General features: G+C 38.4%; 1 protein-coding gene across 1 annotated transcript in view; it reads left to right on the top strand.

Moving 5' to 3' along the window:
- The window catches only part of CUBN (cubilin), a 142,212-nt gene that overhangs the window by 11,814 nt on the left and 111,363 nt on the right, over window positions 1-19,035 (top strand). The window contains exons 11-22 of the mRNA XM_086859110.1: window positions 90-211; window positions 2,366-2,552; window positions 4,282-4,400; window positions 5,867-6,098; window positions 7,425-7,606; window positions 8,394-8,556; window positions 8,760-8,950; window positions 12,848-13,004; window positions 13,762-13,940; window positions 14,435-14,597; window positions 14,838-15,054; window positions 16,046-16,176. Coding sequence (XP_086715236.1) covers window positions 90-211; window positions 2,366-2,552; window positions 4,282-4,400; window positions 5,867-6,098; window positions 7,425-7,606; window positions 8,394-8,556; window positions 8,760-8,950; window positions 12,848-13,004; window positions 13,762-13,940; window positions 14,435-14,597; window positions 14,838-15,054; window positions 16,046-16,176 — 2,043 coding nt within the window. The remainder of the gene's footprint in view (window positions 1-89; window positions 212-2,365; window positions 2,553-4,281; window positions 4,401-5,866; window positions 6,099-7,424; window positions 7,607-8,393; window positions 8,557-8,759; window positions 8,951-12,847; window positions 13,005-13,761; window positions 13,941-14,434; window positions 14,598-14,837; window positions 15,055-16,045; window positions 16,177-19,035) is intronic.

The raw sequence follows: 19,035 nt of genomic DNA, 5'->3' as shown, positions 1-19,035 counted from the left end.
AAGACTCTACTTCAACATGTCGAGGACATTTTCAGACACTGGTATTATTGTAACAGAATTACATTCTATATCTTGTCTTATCTCCCAAGGGCCCATGGCACTTTGCTCCTGCAAATCCGGGTACACGGGTAGTGGATACGGGCCGAGCGGGTGCTCTCCTCTCAGTGACATCTGTCAGCTGCAAAACCCTTGTGCAAATGGGCAGTGCTTGGTAAGTGCTGGGCTCCTCACATGTGGTGACAACATTGAGTAGTTATAACCAGTCAGAGAGACTTGGTGAGACTGAAGACTGAGTGCAGACATACTACTAGGAATGAGGCAAAGTCAGTGGAGATGGCAAGATTAAGGGATATATCTGAGGAGAGCAAAATGAATGTCAGGGCACACAAGCCATTTCTTTCTTTGTGAAGTAGAGGTAGCAATCCTGGCGCTAATGGCCTGAGAAGTTGTTGAGCAATGCCCATGCTAGCCAATGGAATGCTCATGCTGATGGGAGAGAGCTGTTCTTGGTGGCATAGAAAAGTAATTTACCACACTGAATCATGGGGAAATTACCCATGATAACAGAACCAGTACCTCTGCTGACCTTCAGACTATTAATATCCAGCAGAGTTGCTTATGAGTTCGTAGTCTGATCTTGTGAAAGCACTCTGGAGTCTCAGGCTGTTTATATGAACATGGAAAGGGCCTTTCAAGAGAATTGGTTGCACTGATGGTAACCAAGTCTTTTGGATCTAAATTGATAGGCGGTATGAATTCATTCTCATGCACAGTGAGCATTTAGTTTGTCCTCATGGACCCTGTGAAGGCTTTTTAGGCTTCCTTAGTGAGGTGTGCTGTGCCCTGGAAAGTCCATGCTGCAGACCTGGGGATTTTGTTGTGTAAGATATTTATGATGATGATTTTGCTGAAATGCTCACAAATGCTATTTTTTTGTTCCAGTAGAGTCTTCTCCCATTTATCACCATTAGGCTGCTGATATTCCCCTTTTGGTTGTCCCTGGAGGCACAGGGAAAATGGGACATAAGATATGGATTTGGCAGTGATAGGTTAACAGCTGGATTTGATGATCTTAAGGGTCTTTTCCAAGCTAAATGTTTCTATGATTCTGTTGTGCATTACCACTTGCTTTTTCAATTTTCTGTGTGAAATGTGATGGTCCTCTCACACTCTGCTCCTTACCAGCATTACTTGCTCTCTATTTTGTATTTTATCTACTGTGTCTTCACTCATATTTAAAGATAGGCCCTTTTGTGCCATATCTTATGTGCCCATAAGATACTTTTTCTGACTATTTACTTCATTTTAGTCAATCTATTAAAATATATGACATCTTCCCCTAAATATATGCTAACATGCAACAGTAGGCAATCATGGCTACAAACTAGTAACTGAAGATAATAACACAGATATTTAAGTGATGGGACTACAGAAGCATCTAATAAAATAGAGAAACAACTATATTTGGCCAGTATAATAACCAAGGAAATATAATGTCAAGTAAGTATAAGGCAACACAGATCAGACCTTCTAAAACAACATTCAGAGCCCTAAACACACATCAAAACCCTCTTCCATCATACTGAAAATCTGTTTGGAACACAGAGGACATGAATAGATAATGGAAAAGCAAACAGAGAATGCAATACACTGGCTGTATATCATCAAAGATGGGATTGTAGGCTGTACCAGGGACCATGTTCTGCTTTACCTTTAAAGATTATGTCTAGAAAATAAGAGATATAAGGTAGGAGGATATATGAAATTAAAACAGTTACAGATATTTCCATATCTGTATCAGACTTGATTATACAGAGAAGCAGTATAGGTTGCGGCAATGAAAATGGAAATACACACAGAATAAAGAATAAAGCTGAAAAGGTGATGAAATTGTTCCCCTTAAACATTCCTCAGGATGAAAATGAAAGTTAACAGCCCAAATAACTGCAGTGCAGAATTTCCAGAGAAAGGCCTTGAGAGAAATCACTCAAAAACCAGTTATCTTGCCTTGCTATTAATAAGGTTTAGGTAGTATGATTGACTTGATTCTAGAGTGATCATTTTGAAACAAAGCAAAGAGTTTTCTGACTGGCTGAAAGGGTTTTGATTTTTAAGAAAGTAATGTGAAAGAGCCCTGCTAGGAATTAACTTAATAGAAACACCCAAAGAGATAGATAATCTGATTAGGCTTCATGTTTATTTTGGTATTCACCAGTGACCATCAAGGCCAAAAAATTCAAGGTTTTATTTCTTTACTCCAATATCTCCTCATAAAATAAGTGTAAACACCAGTCTTTCTGCTGACTCCATTGATTTTTTTAGGTGATTCATGCTGATAGTTTATTTGATTTATTTATATCTGTAGGCAACTATCTCTGGCTATTTCTGCCTGTGTAATGCGGGCTGGACAGGCCCTAACTGTACAGAGAACATTGATGAATGTACCAGCAACCCGTGTCAGAACGGGGGGACCTGCACCGATGGGGTCAATGGCTACTCCTGCGAGTGCACCAGCGCCTGGACAGGACCACAGTGCCAGACTGCCCAGCAAGGTACAGCCACAACCTCCTCCCCCTCCTTCCCTCCTGCCAAATGGGACAGCAGCCTTCAGCCACTAGATGCTTGGTGCATGGGATTAACCTGTGAATAAGAACTGAGTTATGATGTGAAAAACAGCTCTGTGTTTGGTGGATTAGAGGTCCCAACCCAAATTCCCTCCAAGTCAGAGTTTTCTATGAGCTTCATTTATAGCTGTTTTGTTTAGCAGTAGGAACACAACAATGAAGTTGATCTGCAGGCCCACTGGCCTTGGCTGGATTCCAGACATCCTAAAATCAGATCTCTGCTCCTGAGAAAGTGGTCTGGAAAGCTGTCTGGGAAAGAGGATCCAGTATAAGGAGAAGAAGAGAATATATTGATGTTTCTCTTTTGTGCATGTTATTTCACCTGTTATGAAGCAAAAAGGTCCTGATGTTCTTAGTCAAGAGGAAAAGTCAGAAAAGGTTTTCAAAAAGAAATTTAATGAAAGAAATGCTAGGCATGAAAATGGTGGACTCTCAGTTTTATACTTACTGCAAGGTTCTCCCTTTTCCTCCTAATATAATTTATTCTGTTTATTTGAGAACTATTTTTTGCCATTAATTTTAATTACACAAGGTCAGGACAGCATTCCAGTGAGTCCAGTGTCCTTGTGGCAACAGAAGTGGCTCATTTTTATTGTAGATTGCTATGAAGAAAGCAAATTACATTTTAATGTAATAGAGATTGTACAACTTTCACTGATTCCCTGTGAAATCTGCTCTATTTTAGAGCTATTTTAGGCCTTTTTCTATTTTCCTGAAGTATCTAACTAGTAATGTTTTATTATTAAGTCCACAGGAGAAGAAATTTTATTTTTAGCCATTATAATGAAGGGATAGGGAACCAATTTTTATGCAGTAAGGAATCATACTGTACCACCTATTCTTTTAGTTTCCAGTCAATGAAGAAAAAATTTATTTTCTTACATGATCATTTTGAATCTGGTTGAAAAAGGTGAGATGTTTTAAGCAGACATTTCAAATAAAACTATATTATTTTTACCACTTCTTGAAACAAAAGAGTTTGGTGAGAATTGGCTATTTCTTTAGAATCAGTTCAACGTTAAACTACAGGTGCTTGGTGCACACTGTAGCTGTATGTGCATTACATTTTGGCTGCTTTGCAGACATATTTTTCTGTAGCTGTTTGGGCTTCTCAGTTCTCAGTTCCCATGCATTGAATGGTTCAGTGAAAGAACAGACCATGGTATATAATAAAAGAGATTATCAGGTCCAGGAATCTGACCAAAAAGAATAAAAGGAACGATAAAACTTCTTGAGGATAATTTCTATGAAGTACCACTACTGAGAAAGACAATTTTGCATCATGTTAACTTCAAAATGCAAAATGCTATTTCATTGGAAGGGAAAATTTTGAGATTCAATCTGGAGGTATCCTTCTGGAAGCAAAGCAGTTTATGGACACTATCATGGGACAGACTCAATATCTTTTGGCAGTATCCACATGTTCCAACTGATATTCTTTGTTCTTTTTCCAAGAACTATCTCTCTTTCAGGGAATTTGGGCTTTTTTGAGATGTCATTCCACTTGAAAGGAAGTCCTAAAGATCCTTTAATGGAAGTACTTTTCAACATTGTTTTAAATGTTTAAGAAGAAAAAACTATGCCAAAAAAGACGTTTTATTTTACTCTGTACAGTAATAGCACAAAATCTGTTTAATTTTCTATCTTTTTTTTTCAGTTTGTGGAGGATACCTCTCAGGCTTGAGGGGCACTTTCAGTTACCCTAACAACCCACACAGCCAGTGGTACAGCAGTGGGGTCAGCTGTGCTTGGGTTATTGAAACTAATCCCAGCAAGGTAAAATAGAGTTCAACTTAAAGAAATCCTCAGCTTATCAGATCAAACATGACTATATTCAAGCTACGTGTGTTCCTATGTTGTGATCCAATCCCCTCAGAATAAATAGTTTTTCAAAAAATAAATTGTCAATTCTTACAAGCCTTCAGGCTCCTTAGCCTAAGGATTTGCTTGGGTTAGATTTTCCAGGCTTTTTCTAAGTAGCTGAGGGTTAGAGTTTCTTAATCTACCTCCAGCTACTGAAGGGAGCTGCCCCACATTGCTTTAGAATGTGATCTGTGAATGGCTGCATGAGAAATGCTGTGCTCTGATGAGCTCCATGCGTGGTTCCTGTGCTAAGTGAGTTGGTCAGAGCCTGGTGCTAACAACACCAAGCCTGTGGGTTTGATCCCCACATGGGCCAACTCATCACTTAAGAGTTTGACTCCATGATCCTTATGGGTCCCTTCCAGCTCAGACTGTTCTGTGACTCTGTGACCCCAAACAATTTCATGTTTCTGGTGTCTGAGTGCAGAAACATGGAATGCTTAATTCATACTCTCAATGGCTTTGTGTAATAACAGCATTTGATTTTTTTTAAGGATTAATTTTTAAATGTTGCACACAAATATATATTCTGATTCTGATTGCAACTAACAATTCCACCTGTTTTATAAATAACAACTACAAAATATACTACTCCATAATTTAGCATGAAATTTCTTCCTTGGCATCTAAATATTTTATGTGTTTTGTGGAATGAATTAAGTAATTTTATAAACCAGTGCTTAACAGTGGTTTATATTACATATATACAGCATTACATATACACACATATGTATGTGACATGTCCTTAGCCTTAAGTCTGGGAGACACCACTGTCTTCAGCAGAGCATATTACAGCACATCAGTGAAGAATATGAACAAACTTAAAGCTGTGCATGTCACTAAGCATCCAGAACCAGCTTTAGAGACACAGATTTTGTATGTGCGAAACAAGATCATTGAATCTTTTAACTCCCATTACAGCATTTCAACCATAGCAAGGGTGAAAAATGCTAATTATCTGATGAAAAAACTGCCTAGGGAAACCTGGAATAAGGTATTTGATGCTGTGTTTCAAGCTTTTCCCATGGCTTGAAATTTACACACACACACACACACACACACACACATATATATATATGTATATGTATTTTGCACATATAACACACACAGGCAAATGGTCTCAATTATTAATTTGTAGAAATAATGCTCTTCCCAGAAAATTTCACTGACTAAATTCTTATCTGTCTATCTTCTCTCTTTTGACAATTAAGATTATTTAACATTCTTTCCTGGAACATTTCAAGAAATGACATAATGGCTCTAAAGCTCATAGATTCTCACAGTTGCATTAATGCATATATCTGCTCTATGAAGTTTCTGCACATATAGTGTCTCAGCAGATGACAAAAAGAGATTTCTTGCTTTCTTGCTTCTATTAGATTCTGCGTATTACTTTCCCAGTCTTCCAACTGGGGACAAGTAATGAGTGTAAGTCTGAATTCCTTCAAATCCACGATGGGCCTTCAGCATCAATGTACATGCTAGGAAAATACTGTGGCTTCCCAGGTCCTGCAGAGCTTTTCAGTTCCCACAACTCTCTGTATTTTTGGTTATACTCAAACCACACCATTGCTGGAAGCTTTACTGTTTATTGGGAATCTCTGGATCCTGGTAAGTTGATGAAATGCCAAGCATCTTCATAGTTTTGGAGTAAAATTAATGACTTATTTCCTTTGATTAGGAAACATTAGGAACAGAAGGACAGTATTTTTCAAGGGAGTGAAGCTGAAATGTTGACATATATATCACTTGAAGATATTTTCAAACTCTAGCTCTAGGCCTCTGCGTGAATAGCTTTCAATAAATAGTTTTTTAAGGCTGCTTTACACCTCCTGTGAGGAATCCCCCAGAGAGCATGTGTTTCTGGGGATGCCACTCATTTAGTCAGTTCTCTTTTCTCACAGAAGTTTCTAGTACTTTGAGCAAGTAAGTCAATGGTTTGTTTTGTCATTGACAATTTACAACAGCCTAAATGTTCCAAAAATTATAGATTGTAAGGAACTGGGTTTTAAAGGATGTGTGAAGTTTCTGGTATGATTTGTTGAACATTTCTGCCTGAATTCTTGGTAATGTTAATTGGGTGATTGTTCCAGACTGTCGGGCAATCCATTTCCAGAGATAAACTTCAAATCATCTCACATAACATTAGGGTCACTTCAGTGCTTTGTATATTATCTAGAAACAAAATAGTGCAATGGCTTGTGTCTTGAATGAACCATAGATTAAAAAATATAATCTCCTTATTTCTAGAAATATTTCTTGAAATGCTTTTAATATGATTTTTGGTGGTTTTTTTTCTTTCAATTGTCACTATTAGATCAATAATTACTAATTGACAAATATGAGTACTGAAAAGTGAAAGCAGATATTTTGGAGGAAAAAGTAGCACTAACAAAAAAATCCAAAGAGAGCAGTGTAGATGAGATTAAACTAGCTATTCCTGAGGTATAATACATGATGTACCCCCTCCCATTCCCAACTGTTGCACTGATGTTATTTTATTACAGGTTCATAAAACAGCCTTACCTGCCACTATATTTTCCTTTTTTTCTTTCTTTCTTTCTTTTTAATGGAAGTAGTCTTGTAATAGAATAAAAACTGGAGACTATTTATGAAGTACAGAAATCTAACAGAAAGTCAGACTGTTTTAACCCATTCCAAACATGGTGCTTCTGATTATTGTTCTTAAGGCATATTATTCATAATTGGGTAAGAATCTTTCTTTTACTGTGCAAATCAGGAAATATTGGGAGTTTTCCTTTTAAAATTGAGTTGCAGAATTAAGAAGAAACCTGCTGGTTTTTTTTGGCTTTGTCTTTGTTTTTTAATTTATTCTGATCCCAAAGTGGTAGCTAGTTTTGACACTACAGGATGAATCATCTTCTGACCCGACATGCAGTGATAAAGACTCTGTTGTTCCATGTCTCTTTCTGTTAGAATGTGGCGGTGAGCTGACAGGTACTTACGGCTCAATAAGCTCTCCAGGATATCCTGGTAACTATCCTGTAAACAGAAATTGCTTCTGGACCATCTCAACCAGTCCTGGCCTCCTCATCACATTTGCTTTTGGCACACTGAGCCTGGAATACCATGAAAATTGCAGTTATGACTATTTAGAGGTAAAGTGTAATTGTGAATTATCACAACATTTTGTGGATATGTTATTGCAAAACAAGATATTTCAAAATTTTTTTTAGGTACAGAAGGGGACTGTTTGAGCATTTAATCCTGGGTTAAAATGCTCCTTTTTATTTACATATTCCAGCCATCCATGCACAATCAGAGACAATAGGACAGAAAGGGGAGGAGAACCTGCTTCACAGAAGTCCTGTGACAAAAAGAATGGGATTCAGGCCAAATACTTGATGGGAAGCTTTCACTTTCTTACAAAGTTCAGTCACCAAACTCCTTGTCAAATGTCAGCCACAGAGAATTCATGAGCCTATGGGCAACTATTCAGGAAAGGGATCTAAGACTAATAGTTTAATATTGTAGCTCACACAGCTGTCCACGACCTGATGTATAAGCTTAGGGCTTTTTGTCAAATATGACACAATGTTTACAGAACTCACCAATACCTTTCCATGGAAATGAGAAGCCAGTTTGGAATAGCATGTTGAGTGCAATGCAGAGCATGACTTCAAGAAAACATTTCAACAGTGTATTTCCTGATACTTTCTTTCCCTTTCACAAAACCCTTGATGACTTCTGGCAGCAGCATCGCAGCTCTGCTGGCTTCTTGGTTTCTTGGTTCCTCTGTGTTTAGAGGAAATTTCCTATGAGCTTTCCCTCCACCCACCATCCACAATACCTCTGGGGCCTCTGAGATAACTTAAAGAGTGTTGGTACTGTTCACAACTGGCACACGTATAAGAATCCTAAATGTTGATCTATCATTGTGTCTAGATTCGAGATGGTCTTCTTCCACAAGACCCTGTCCTTGGTAAATACTGTAGCACTGGATCTCCACCCCCACTCCAAACCACTGGTCCATATGCATTTATTCACTTTCACTCTGATGACTTGGTTACTGATAAAGGCTTCCATATTGTCTATACAACATCTCCTGGTAAGTAAAATACTCAGGATTAAAGGTTGGTCTGTGACATTCTTGAGATAGAGCCAACAACACATGAATGGATGTAATTAACACTTGCTCTTTAATAATATAGTAATTCTTTTTGATTTGCAGACATTGTACAGAGGCAGCCTCAAAAGGAGTTACTGTACTTATGAATATCTCTTTTGTTGTTTTTTTTTTTCTAAATATAGCAGATCCAAGTTGTGGAGGAAATTTCACAGAGAGTGAAGGGGTTATCACATCTCCTTTCTGGCCCAACCCTTATATCAACAGCCGACAATGTGTCTACATTATCCGACAGCCAGAGGATGAAAAAATATTCCTCAACTTCACCCATATAGAGCTGGAGAGTCATAGTGGTTGTTCAGAAAATTATATAGAGGTGATTCCCTTAATCAATTGATATGAAAGTTTGATTGCATGTGTGTACAAGAGCATATATAATTTCTGTCCCAAGGGCCAATGCAGAAATAGGTGCTAATCAAATAACTAAACATACAAATTTACTAGGGACCAAAAGTCACAGGGGCTGAAAGTGCAGGATGGTGCATTTGGAGTGAAGCAAAGGTAAGAGAATGAGAAAATCTGTCTAGCTTAACACTAATTCTTAATTGTCTGTACATGATTAGGGGGGAGTTTTGACATTTGGTAAATGCATGTCAACTGCAAGAAAAATGCCATTTTCTGGAGTCAAAGTGTTATATAAAAGATCTTGTTCTGACGCTGAAAGGAAACACACCATATAAATTTTTATATACACTTTCCCAGGGAAATGGTTGAATTACCATTCATGGAGGTATTTACAAGATGTGTAGAAGTGACACTTAAGGACGTGATTTAGTGGTGGGCTTGGCCAAGCTCAGTTTACAGTTGGACTGTGAGATTTAGAGGTCCTTTCCAACCTTAATGACTCTATGATTATTATATGTATATGTATATTATATATACATATGTAAATCTGGGAGTTTATTGTTGCCATAACTGAAATCTTACAAGTCTAATTCAGGAATTGTTTTTATTCTAAATCTTGTTGTCAAAGAAAACAAAATGGTACAGATTCTCTATATGGAAAATGTAATAATAATGCAGTACTAATGTTGGTACTTAGTGTGATCCACTTGAGGTGACATTTGCTTTTACTTTTACTCCTAGCTCTCTTCATTGGTTTGCAATGTTGTGTTACATACAAATTTGCAGCTGTAGGGTGCCTTTTAAGTACATGAGATAGCATGTTTTCAATTCCTTTCTTATCCCTAAGCCCAGTTTTGTGCAGCTGCCGCTCTGCACCCCTTGATCTGGCCGTGAAGGAGGTCTGGTGCAGCGCTGTGCGGGCCAGGGGCAGGGCCTGTCCCCATCCCTGGCCAGGGAGCAGGGCTGTCCTGGGCCAAGGGCACCTGCTGGGCTGGGCATGGACTGAGGCAGGCCAGGATGGGGGGCACAGGGGCAACCTGGCTCAGCAGAGCCCCTGGCCGGGCATGGCAGCACTGTGGGGAGACAGACTGACCAGGCTGCAGGTTTGCTGGGGCAGGGGCTGACATGGGTCCTGAAGAGTGGCAGGGTGCAGGTGGAGGCAAGGCTGGCCCCAGTGGGTCATAGTGGTGCCCTCAGAGCCTGACAAGCTCCCTGTGTTGCTGGCCGTGCCCCTTCTCCTATCATGGCATCCCTGTTCTCTGCGTTATGCCCCGGCTCGCCACGTCTCAAGGCCTCTACTGTCATTCCCAGCCTGTATTTCTCTGTACAGCCATAAACACCTCATCCCACATGGGATGGCTGCTTTGTACCGCTGCCTGTAAAAAACTGTGTCTGTGCTGTGCAGAGCTAAACAGAAGGAAAACAAACTGGGCACGGTCAGCAGCTGATTTGCAAAGGTGCCGCCCCGGCTGAAGCAGGAGGGAGCCATCCCTGAGGCCCCAAAGCAGGTTCCAGCGCTGCCAGCCATGAGGCTCAATGGCAGTGCAGGTTTGGTTTTGTATTTAATCTCTTCTTGACCAGTGAGGAACAGGCCCCTGTGAGCTCTATGCTGTCGGTATATTTTTAAAAGATGTTATTGTGTTGACATTGTTCCTTTCTCTCCTGTAATTCAAAGACCTAGGTTGGAATGAAGTGTAATTAGTCTCTGAAATGAGAGGGGAAGTGTGTTTAATGAAAACAGACAGCTTTTGTTTGTTTGGCCTGCTACTCCTCTTGCCTAATTGCTGGCAAAACAGCAGCTAAATTCACAGTAGCCAGAGAAACAAAACCATTTCTGTTGAACACCATCGGTTTGTATTAGTTCAGCAAGGCATTTACCTCACTGCTGATCAGTCACAAGCCCTTCAGTTTCCATGTGCTTCTGCCCTCCTCTTCTTCCTGCCCTCTTACTCTGTGGCTCAGCCCAGAGCAGAGAAATTGGACTGACATTTTCTGGCTGGGACAGTCAGTGAAACCAAAGTACTGTGATCTGTTATTAAGGCCTGATTTTTCACATGTGCTTTTATAAAATACTGTCCCACTGGTTCATCTAGGGAGATAACTTTTAAGTTACTTTAAAAGTCACTCTCCAACAACTCTTTTGTCACTTTGGAAAGGTGCATTCCCTGGCTATACCTGGCTGTACCAGGAATTATGTAGACTTTCCACAGGGACCAGACACAGCTCACAGCACTTTCTCAGGAAGGGGTGTTTAGTTTCTTGCTAAGCAAGGCATCTGCAATAAGAAATTAGAGACAATAAAACTTATTTGAGAAAGGCTGTGACATGATGATGCAGAGGTAAGATGCTAGCCAAGGCAGCCCATTTTCCATGCCATCCTTCTAACTGGCAATAGGAGACATTACTCAAATACACAGTTTAGAGAACCTGTTATTTTTATCACTACTCACTGGACTATATAAACAAAAAATGTAAGGAGAATCAGATCAAGAAAAACCTGTAAACTCCTGTGAATTACTGTTCTGGAAGTTGTTCACTGCTTTCTAAAGATTTACTATATATTTTGGCACAAATTCTGGTATCAGCTGCTCTGCTGTAAATCCTGAATAATTATATCACTTTAAACTCAAATTAGAGGGAAATTGGAAATATCTGTTAGTCAGAAAGACATCTCACCAGCTTTAGACTGCAAAGCTGGGCAAGCAGGCCAGCCACTGCCTGTTCACCAGGCTCATAAGAGCTCCTTACCTTCTCTCCCAGCCATGGATGAATACAGCTGAGGAAGAAAGAATTCTTTCTTCGTCAGAGAGGACCTGAAAGCTGGATGTCCCTGGTTTATTAGCGAATTCACTGGAAAGATTTTTTGGCTTTGACACCACATAGATGCATTTAAAACCAGTTCCATCTACATGAATTACTACCACTTTAACAGCAGAAAAAGGTGTTTTGTTTTTGGGAGAATCTTTGGGACAAAAATTGCATTTTTTTGCTTGGGCAGAGAGCAGAGTACCTGTCTTTTGGATCTCAGGTTGTTGTTGCCCACTTGAAATGAAGCAGGCACCTCAGAGATATACTAGGGCTCTGCCTGGATCCCTGGTTGTAGCTATTCTTACTCATGGAATATGGATTCAGGGTCTGATATCTTGAAGTACAAATAAGTCTTTCCCTTCTACTCCCCTTGATAACAGGATTTATAATCAGCTTTAGGGAAAATAAGATACATTTCTCCTTTGATTAGCAAATTGCTTGAGGTCAGTAGAAAGGCAGTGCAGAAGGTAAAAGCTGGATTCCCTGAAACAGCCTCATTGCCATGATCATGAATTGAACCCCTCAGATAAAGGAGTGAAAAGATGTCAGATGCTTTAGGGACTTGGAGTTGCATCTCCTGTTAGTAAGCTGTCTGCCTGCATTGATGTATGAGTGTGATGGGACAGATGCTTGTTCTGGAGAAGTGCCATTGAAAAATCACTTGAAACTTCATGGCCAGAGCAAGAAAATCAAAAATACCCTTTTTATCGCCAGCAGATCTTAGCGCTGGCAAAAATTTCACAGCTATCATTGGTGAACACCCTACCTACCTACCTTACTTTTGGAAATGTAGGCATAAATAGTGCTAAAACTGTGGTTCGTAGAGAAGATCACTTAATCCTAATGTCCTGTGACAGCAGCATGTGTTTGTGTCTTCTGTGCTGATCATCTGATTGTTCCTTGGAGCTCTCATAAGTCCTGTGCTTGTGCCAGTTACTGTGATGGCTCTTTGCCCCTCTCATAAATATGTAAACCAGTTATGTATCCTTTTGTTATGTAGCAGCTCTTGTGACATATATTTTATGATCTAATACTTTTCTTTCCTCTTTTTGATGACTAGGTTCGAGAAGGTGACAGTGAGTTGTCTCCTCTTATTAGAAAAATCTGTCATAATACACTCATGTCTCCAATCACTTCTACCAACAATAGTCTTTGGATCAAATTCAAGTCTGGTGCTTCCGTGCAAAGAACTAGCTTCAGGGCTATTTATCAAGTTGGTAAGAGGAACTGGGCATTTGCACAGTGAACTTATATGTAATTTGGACATTTTCAGTTTTTTCCATGCTATATTATTCATAAAATAGGTCAAACACAAACTTCAAAAGAAAGGAAAGAACAGAGCAGAATAAATTTATTTATTTTAAAAGATGTCTGCAGCAGGTTTGCTGTAGGCACTCCTAACATGCTTGGAAACATGTCCTTTGTTACTTTTGAACATGAAATTAGCTCAGATGGTTAGAGCATATTGCTAATAACAGCAAGGTTGTGTGTTTGATCCTCATATGGGCCATTCATTTAAGAGTTGGACTTGATGATCCTTGTGGGTCCCTTCCAACGCAGAATATTCTGTGGTATGATATTAATGGTTCTGTGATATGGTACTAATGATTTATCACTTCATGCTGACATACCAAAGATGTTATATCTTCAATGCCTAAATCTTTTTATCTTCATTTTGCCTATCTTTAAGTTCTTAACCACCAACAAGGCTATCTGTGTCTGTGAAACAAATGAGTCAAATCCATTAGTTTTCATGGGCACAGTTTGGTCTTCTGTATGTATAGCATGTTTAGGCTATACCTATAGTAATTTTTTCTTTTAAATATGTTTACTTGAGTGATCTGTAATAAGAAAGTTTAGGGTTGGTTTTCTTCTAATTTCGTAATGTTACTTGATACATATCATACATCATCATTATGTTACATTCCTTGAAATCATTCATTACAAGTCCTGATTCCTGGTCTCTCTTGGCAGCCTGTGGAGGTTCCTTGTCTGGAGCAGGTACAATCCATTCACCTTATTACCCCAGGATGTCCCCTCACCCAAAGACCTGTGAGTGGATCATCTCCCAGCCAGCTACCCAAGTGGTGGTTCTCAGCTTCACCAACTTTGACATTCGAAATACAAGCACTTGTGATTCAGACTACATTGAGGTAAAGAACAATACACATATACTGTGAATAATAGATACCTATTTGCAAGTTCCTTCTAATATTTATCTCCACCAAAGCAGAAGTTCTTGGCAGGCAAGCACTCCTTTCAGCAGTCACAAAAGTTTTTCCAGATTCATAATGGGATCCCAAAGCTTTCCTTGGTTCTCCAAAGATCTTATGATTGTTTTGATAATCAGAGATATGTATAAGGTTTCCTTAAACAAATAGGCCTGGTTTGGGAGGTTTATGTGCCATTTACTACTGAGAGTGTAAGACCTCATCTTTTCTCCATCTGACATACTTTGTGTGGGACAGTGCTTCTCTGATACCCATAAGGTTGTATTTTATGTGCCTATAGTAGAAACCACACTGAAGAAAGGGTAGGGTTGACTTCCTAAGGATCTCTTTTATGTAGTTCTTATTAATTACTTTATGCTGAATACTTGAATGTAAGAAAAATTTCTATAGGATATTTTGAATACAATGTTCTTCAGGTCAGAGATGGCAACAACGGAGACTCTCCTATTTTGGAGAAATACTGTGGTGCAGCTGTACCCTCTAGAGTGCAATCCACACGGAACAATCTCTATATCAAATTCAGAGCTTCCTCACTTGCCAACCTTGGCTTCAGAGCTCAGTACTGGCCATTAGATACAGGTAAGGATTGTTTAGCTCTTTTCTGTGTAGAATGTTGGTACTTTCCAAATTTTCCCACAAGCTGAAAACAACTGGAAATCAAGTCTTAGGATGGCAGATAAATTCTGAATCGGTTACCATGTGGTATGCATCAAGGAAGAAAGACTATGAAATTTCAGAAAGAAAAGTAACCAATTTTATAAGTGTCTAACTGCTTTTTTATAAACATATTATTTGACCTGATATTTTAAATCTCTGCAGTATGTGGAGAGACTCTCACTGGACCGTCAGGAAGCATTACAAGTCCTGGTTATCCAGATGTGTACCCACATGGGATTAACTGTACCTGGATTATCAATGTTCAACCTGGCTACTTTATCCGCCTGACATTCACTTCATTTAACTTGGCATTTGATTATGGTTGCAGAAAGGATTATCTTGAAATATATGACAACAGCACTGTGCAAAAATTGGGAAGGTAAATATGTCCATTAGCCTACAGACCTGTGTTACTGTGGAGTGAGTACTGTTCTGACACTGACATTCAATTTACTTCCTTAAATTTTGTGTATAGATTGTTTTCTCTTCATCACAGAAACAATGGCAGCAATTTCTCTGCTAGGATAGCAAAGGCAGCTTGCTACTTGACCATTGAATGAGAAGCACATTTAATAAATAATGTATTTGGAGAAAGTAAGTTGTGTCAAAAGGATAGCTCTTTTAAGGACAGGTTTCAATAGCTAGCTGTGTCCTGCTCCATTAGCATTTTGATTTATGGAAAACAAATTGAAAAGCATTAATGTACCTCTGCCCAGAAAAGACAGGATTTTAAAGACTTGCAGAAGTGAAAGAAGGATTACTTCAAAGGCTGAACATTTGTATATCCACAAAAACTACATTTTTTGGGATTTAATTTTCATTTTCTTCTGATACATAATTTTATCTTAGGGAAGAATATTTTCTTTTATTCCACTTTTCCAACTGGTATATAAACAAGGTTTTTTTGTTGCCCTAGAATTCAGGAATGTTTGAACTGCTTGAGAACAGTATCCAGCTGTAGCTATAGACTGTAAAATAGTTGGCTGGCATGGCAGTATTTTGGAAAATATGGAGCAAATGACTCTCATAACGAAGAGCATTTTGCAATATTAGTGTTTGGCCAGCCACTCTGACTCCTACAAAAGAACAGTCTTTTTTAGGTACAGCACAGTATAAATTCAAGAAGAATTTGACAACTTGATGTAAGTCAGAGTTTCTTCTCTGATTTTGTCACACTTTAGATTTGTACCCTTGTACATGTAGTGTGCTGTTTGGTCCCATGACACATATGCCTGCAATCTGTATCATCCAAAGGAGAGAACCGTGTATGTGTAGCTATTCAAATTTCACAGGAAAGCTGAATTCTCTTCCAGTGATACAGATCCTTTAAAAAGTACTGCCATTCAACTTGGGGTATCTTTTTTCTGTAGATACTGTGGAAGATCAATTCCACCATCTCTCACTAGTGGTGGCAATATGATGACATTGTCCTTCACGACAGATCACAGCATTGCATCTGAAGGCTTCTCAGCTAATTATATCTCCCTGAATGCATCCAAAGGTAATATGTCAGGCTGTTCATTATGCAAATTAAATGTTTTCAGCTGTCACTGTAAATAACCACTACAAGAAATAGAATCATTATTTTCTGTGTTGCCAGAAGACTTCCTGGTGCCTCTTCTACTCCTTCTTATTCATTCTGCTTTATTCAAAAGCTTTTTACTCCCTAGGAAAGCGGAAAGCAATTTCTGTAAGCAGCATTGTTGCTTTCCTTAAAAAGTCAGTAAGAGCTGGCATGGCAGAACTTCATGAATTATTTAGGAAAAGTATTTTCTGAATTTTCTTTGTCCATTCTTCTGAGCTGAGTATGTGTGATCTACGAAACCTAGTGATCATGGACAACTCGCTTGAATGGAAGACCCTTGGGTGCCATAAAAAATTAATTTAGTCTCTGTAAGGTTCAGTATTGATGGTGGGTAGAGAAAGGTCAATTAGGATAAAATTTGATAAAGCAGCAAAATAACCTGAAAGCACAAGCAATTTTTTCATTACAACAGAGTGCAACATTTCTGTCTCCACCAGAGTTCAAGGCTCCTGTTATACATTAATTCCCTTTTTAAAGTATTTTCTAAAGGGCTAAGACTTCAGTGAGGTTAAGGAAGAATGACTGCTCATTCTCTCAGTTCTCTTTTGGACATTAGGAGGATTTTTTTTCACAGAAAGGGTGGTTAAACATTGGAATGAACTGCCCAGGGAAGTGGTGGAGTCACCATCCCTGGGTGTGTTCAAGAAAAAACTGAACACAGCACTTAGTGCTATGGAAGGTAGGGGGACAGGGTCTGCCTAGCAGAACTAAACCACAAAGGAGCACAAGGGAAATAATATAAAAATGATAATGTGTTTATAGCTGAGATGTTTGCTATCCGTCACTATCCAGTTTCTATGTGGTTTCCATGTAGTGCAGACTACAAGGGATTTGTTAGATGAAAACCAGAAATTCATAGTACTCATCTATACAGCCACAAAGTACCAATGGCTGTTCATTGTGTGCTTTTAATTTCTTTAATTTTCCTAATTCCTGAATTTATTCAACCTGTTTAAAAGCACCAAATTTTCCAATTCCTAACTGCTTTCTTGGGGATGGATATCTTGGCCACATTGGCTATTATTTTATCTCTCAAGCATGTGTATAGGCAGAACCAGTACAGATTTTGCTACTGTGGTTTTATTCACTACCAGATAATTTACAAATCCAAAGAAACCATTTCCTCAGCTGCCTACATTTATATTCAGGTTATCTGGTGTTGAAACCAAAAAGCCCATAGAAACAATTAAGATTTAATGAGAACTATTTCAAGGAGGAAATTTTTATTTCTTAGAAAGTAATAGGCAAAAAACCAAATTCTACTTTTGAAAATATTTCCAGGAAAACTCTGTGGTTTGAAATCTGAATTCTTACTGGTGAGAAATTGTGAAATTATCATCCTTATAAAGTCTTTTTTTTAGCCTTTGTTTGCAACTGCAAACTAAACCTTCTGTAAATATCATTGTTGCTTTTTCATGTGATATATTTTCCTTTTAACTCACCTCAGATTATTATAATGGGTGGATTGATTCCTAAATATTCTTATAGCAACTTTTCCCAGAGTCCTTCAAGATCAAAGTATTTTTTACTCAACATTAATCTGTATTTCTGTTTCTGTTGTAGCCATATATGTTTCTGTGGGTCTGTTAGTCATTTCAGTGCTGTCCAGTTTCACTTTTCTGCCTCCTTTCTTCTGTATTTCCCTCCCCCACCACCCTTACCACCACCATGGTGATGGGCTTTTGTCATCTTAATTCAAAGCACTGCAATGTGTGTCATGTGGAGTTCCAAATGCATCAATGCTGTCCCTGGAATGTTTTCAAATAATGCCTTAAAAATGCACATCTGCTGTCTCTTTGATGCTTTTAACAACTTTATAATTGGTTTATATGAAATGACTGCTGTGTAATACCTTAATCCAAACTCTATGTTACATCTAGGAATTTCTTTTACCATAATGAACACAAATATCTTTACTATTCTTCAGCCAACCTGCACTAACTCTCAATTTATTCTCACTCTTGGAATAATCTTTAGAATAAACACTTTTAATTTCAACCACTACAGCTTGTATAAATATGGCAAAGTAGGAGATAGCTAGTGAAACTGAGAGTAATAAACTTACAGAGAGGCTGAAACTGTTATTTGGGTTTTTTACATAGATTTGTTTCTTTTGGTCCAGTACAAGTATAGCAGTACCATAAAGTTTTCATAAATACCAGAGAGTTAAAATTCATTTTTTATTAAGAATAAAGTGCTTTGAAATATCTGTGGCCTGAGAGAAGGCAAACACATATGTGTATGTGGATTTTGCTGTGAGTAGCAACTCCTCACTTCCCTGCAATCATATAAAGTTTCGTTTTCCCACTGTGAGATGTTTAGGTCTGATCTTCATGTCATGTATATCCAGTTACACTAAGGTAGCAAACTGCTAAGCATAATAATGTCTGAGAGATACTAAAACTATGCCTTTTTTTCTTTACATCTGCTGCTAATTTAGATTTTTTTCTGCTAAAGAAAATATGGTTCTAATAATGTTTCTTGTGCAATAAGAATTCTTCATATTTTTTCAGTTGTGTTTTCTTAGCTAGCTAGAGCATAACCAGGATCAGAACTTGTCAAAGATGTTCTGCTTCATATTACACATTTCAATAGTCTTTTGCCTGGAGTTATTTCAGAGAATAAGCTATTGAAAAGATGGACAAGATTCTCCCTCTTCCCCCTGCTAAATAAATAGAAGTTAAACACAGAAGGATATGTAGGAGTGAATTTTGTTTAATGCAAAATGAAACTAATTTTCTACTCCATTCATCTTGGTAAACAATGTTTTTGTTA

Source organism: Cyanistes caeruleus, chromosome 1 (genome assembly GCF_971803275.1).
Source record: "Cyanistes caeruleus chromosome 1, bCyaCae1.hap1.1, whole genome shotgun sequence".
In the NCBI taxonomy this organism is placed as follows: Eukaryota; Metazoa; Chordata; class Aves; order Passeriformes; family Paridae; genus Cyanistes; species Cyanistes caeruleus.
This window is presented reverse-complemented; position numbering and strand designations above follow the sequence as displayed.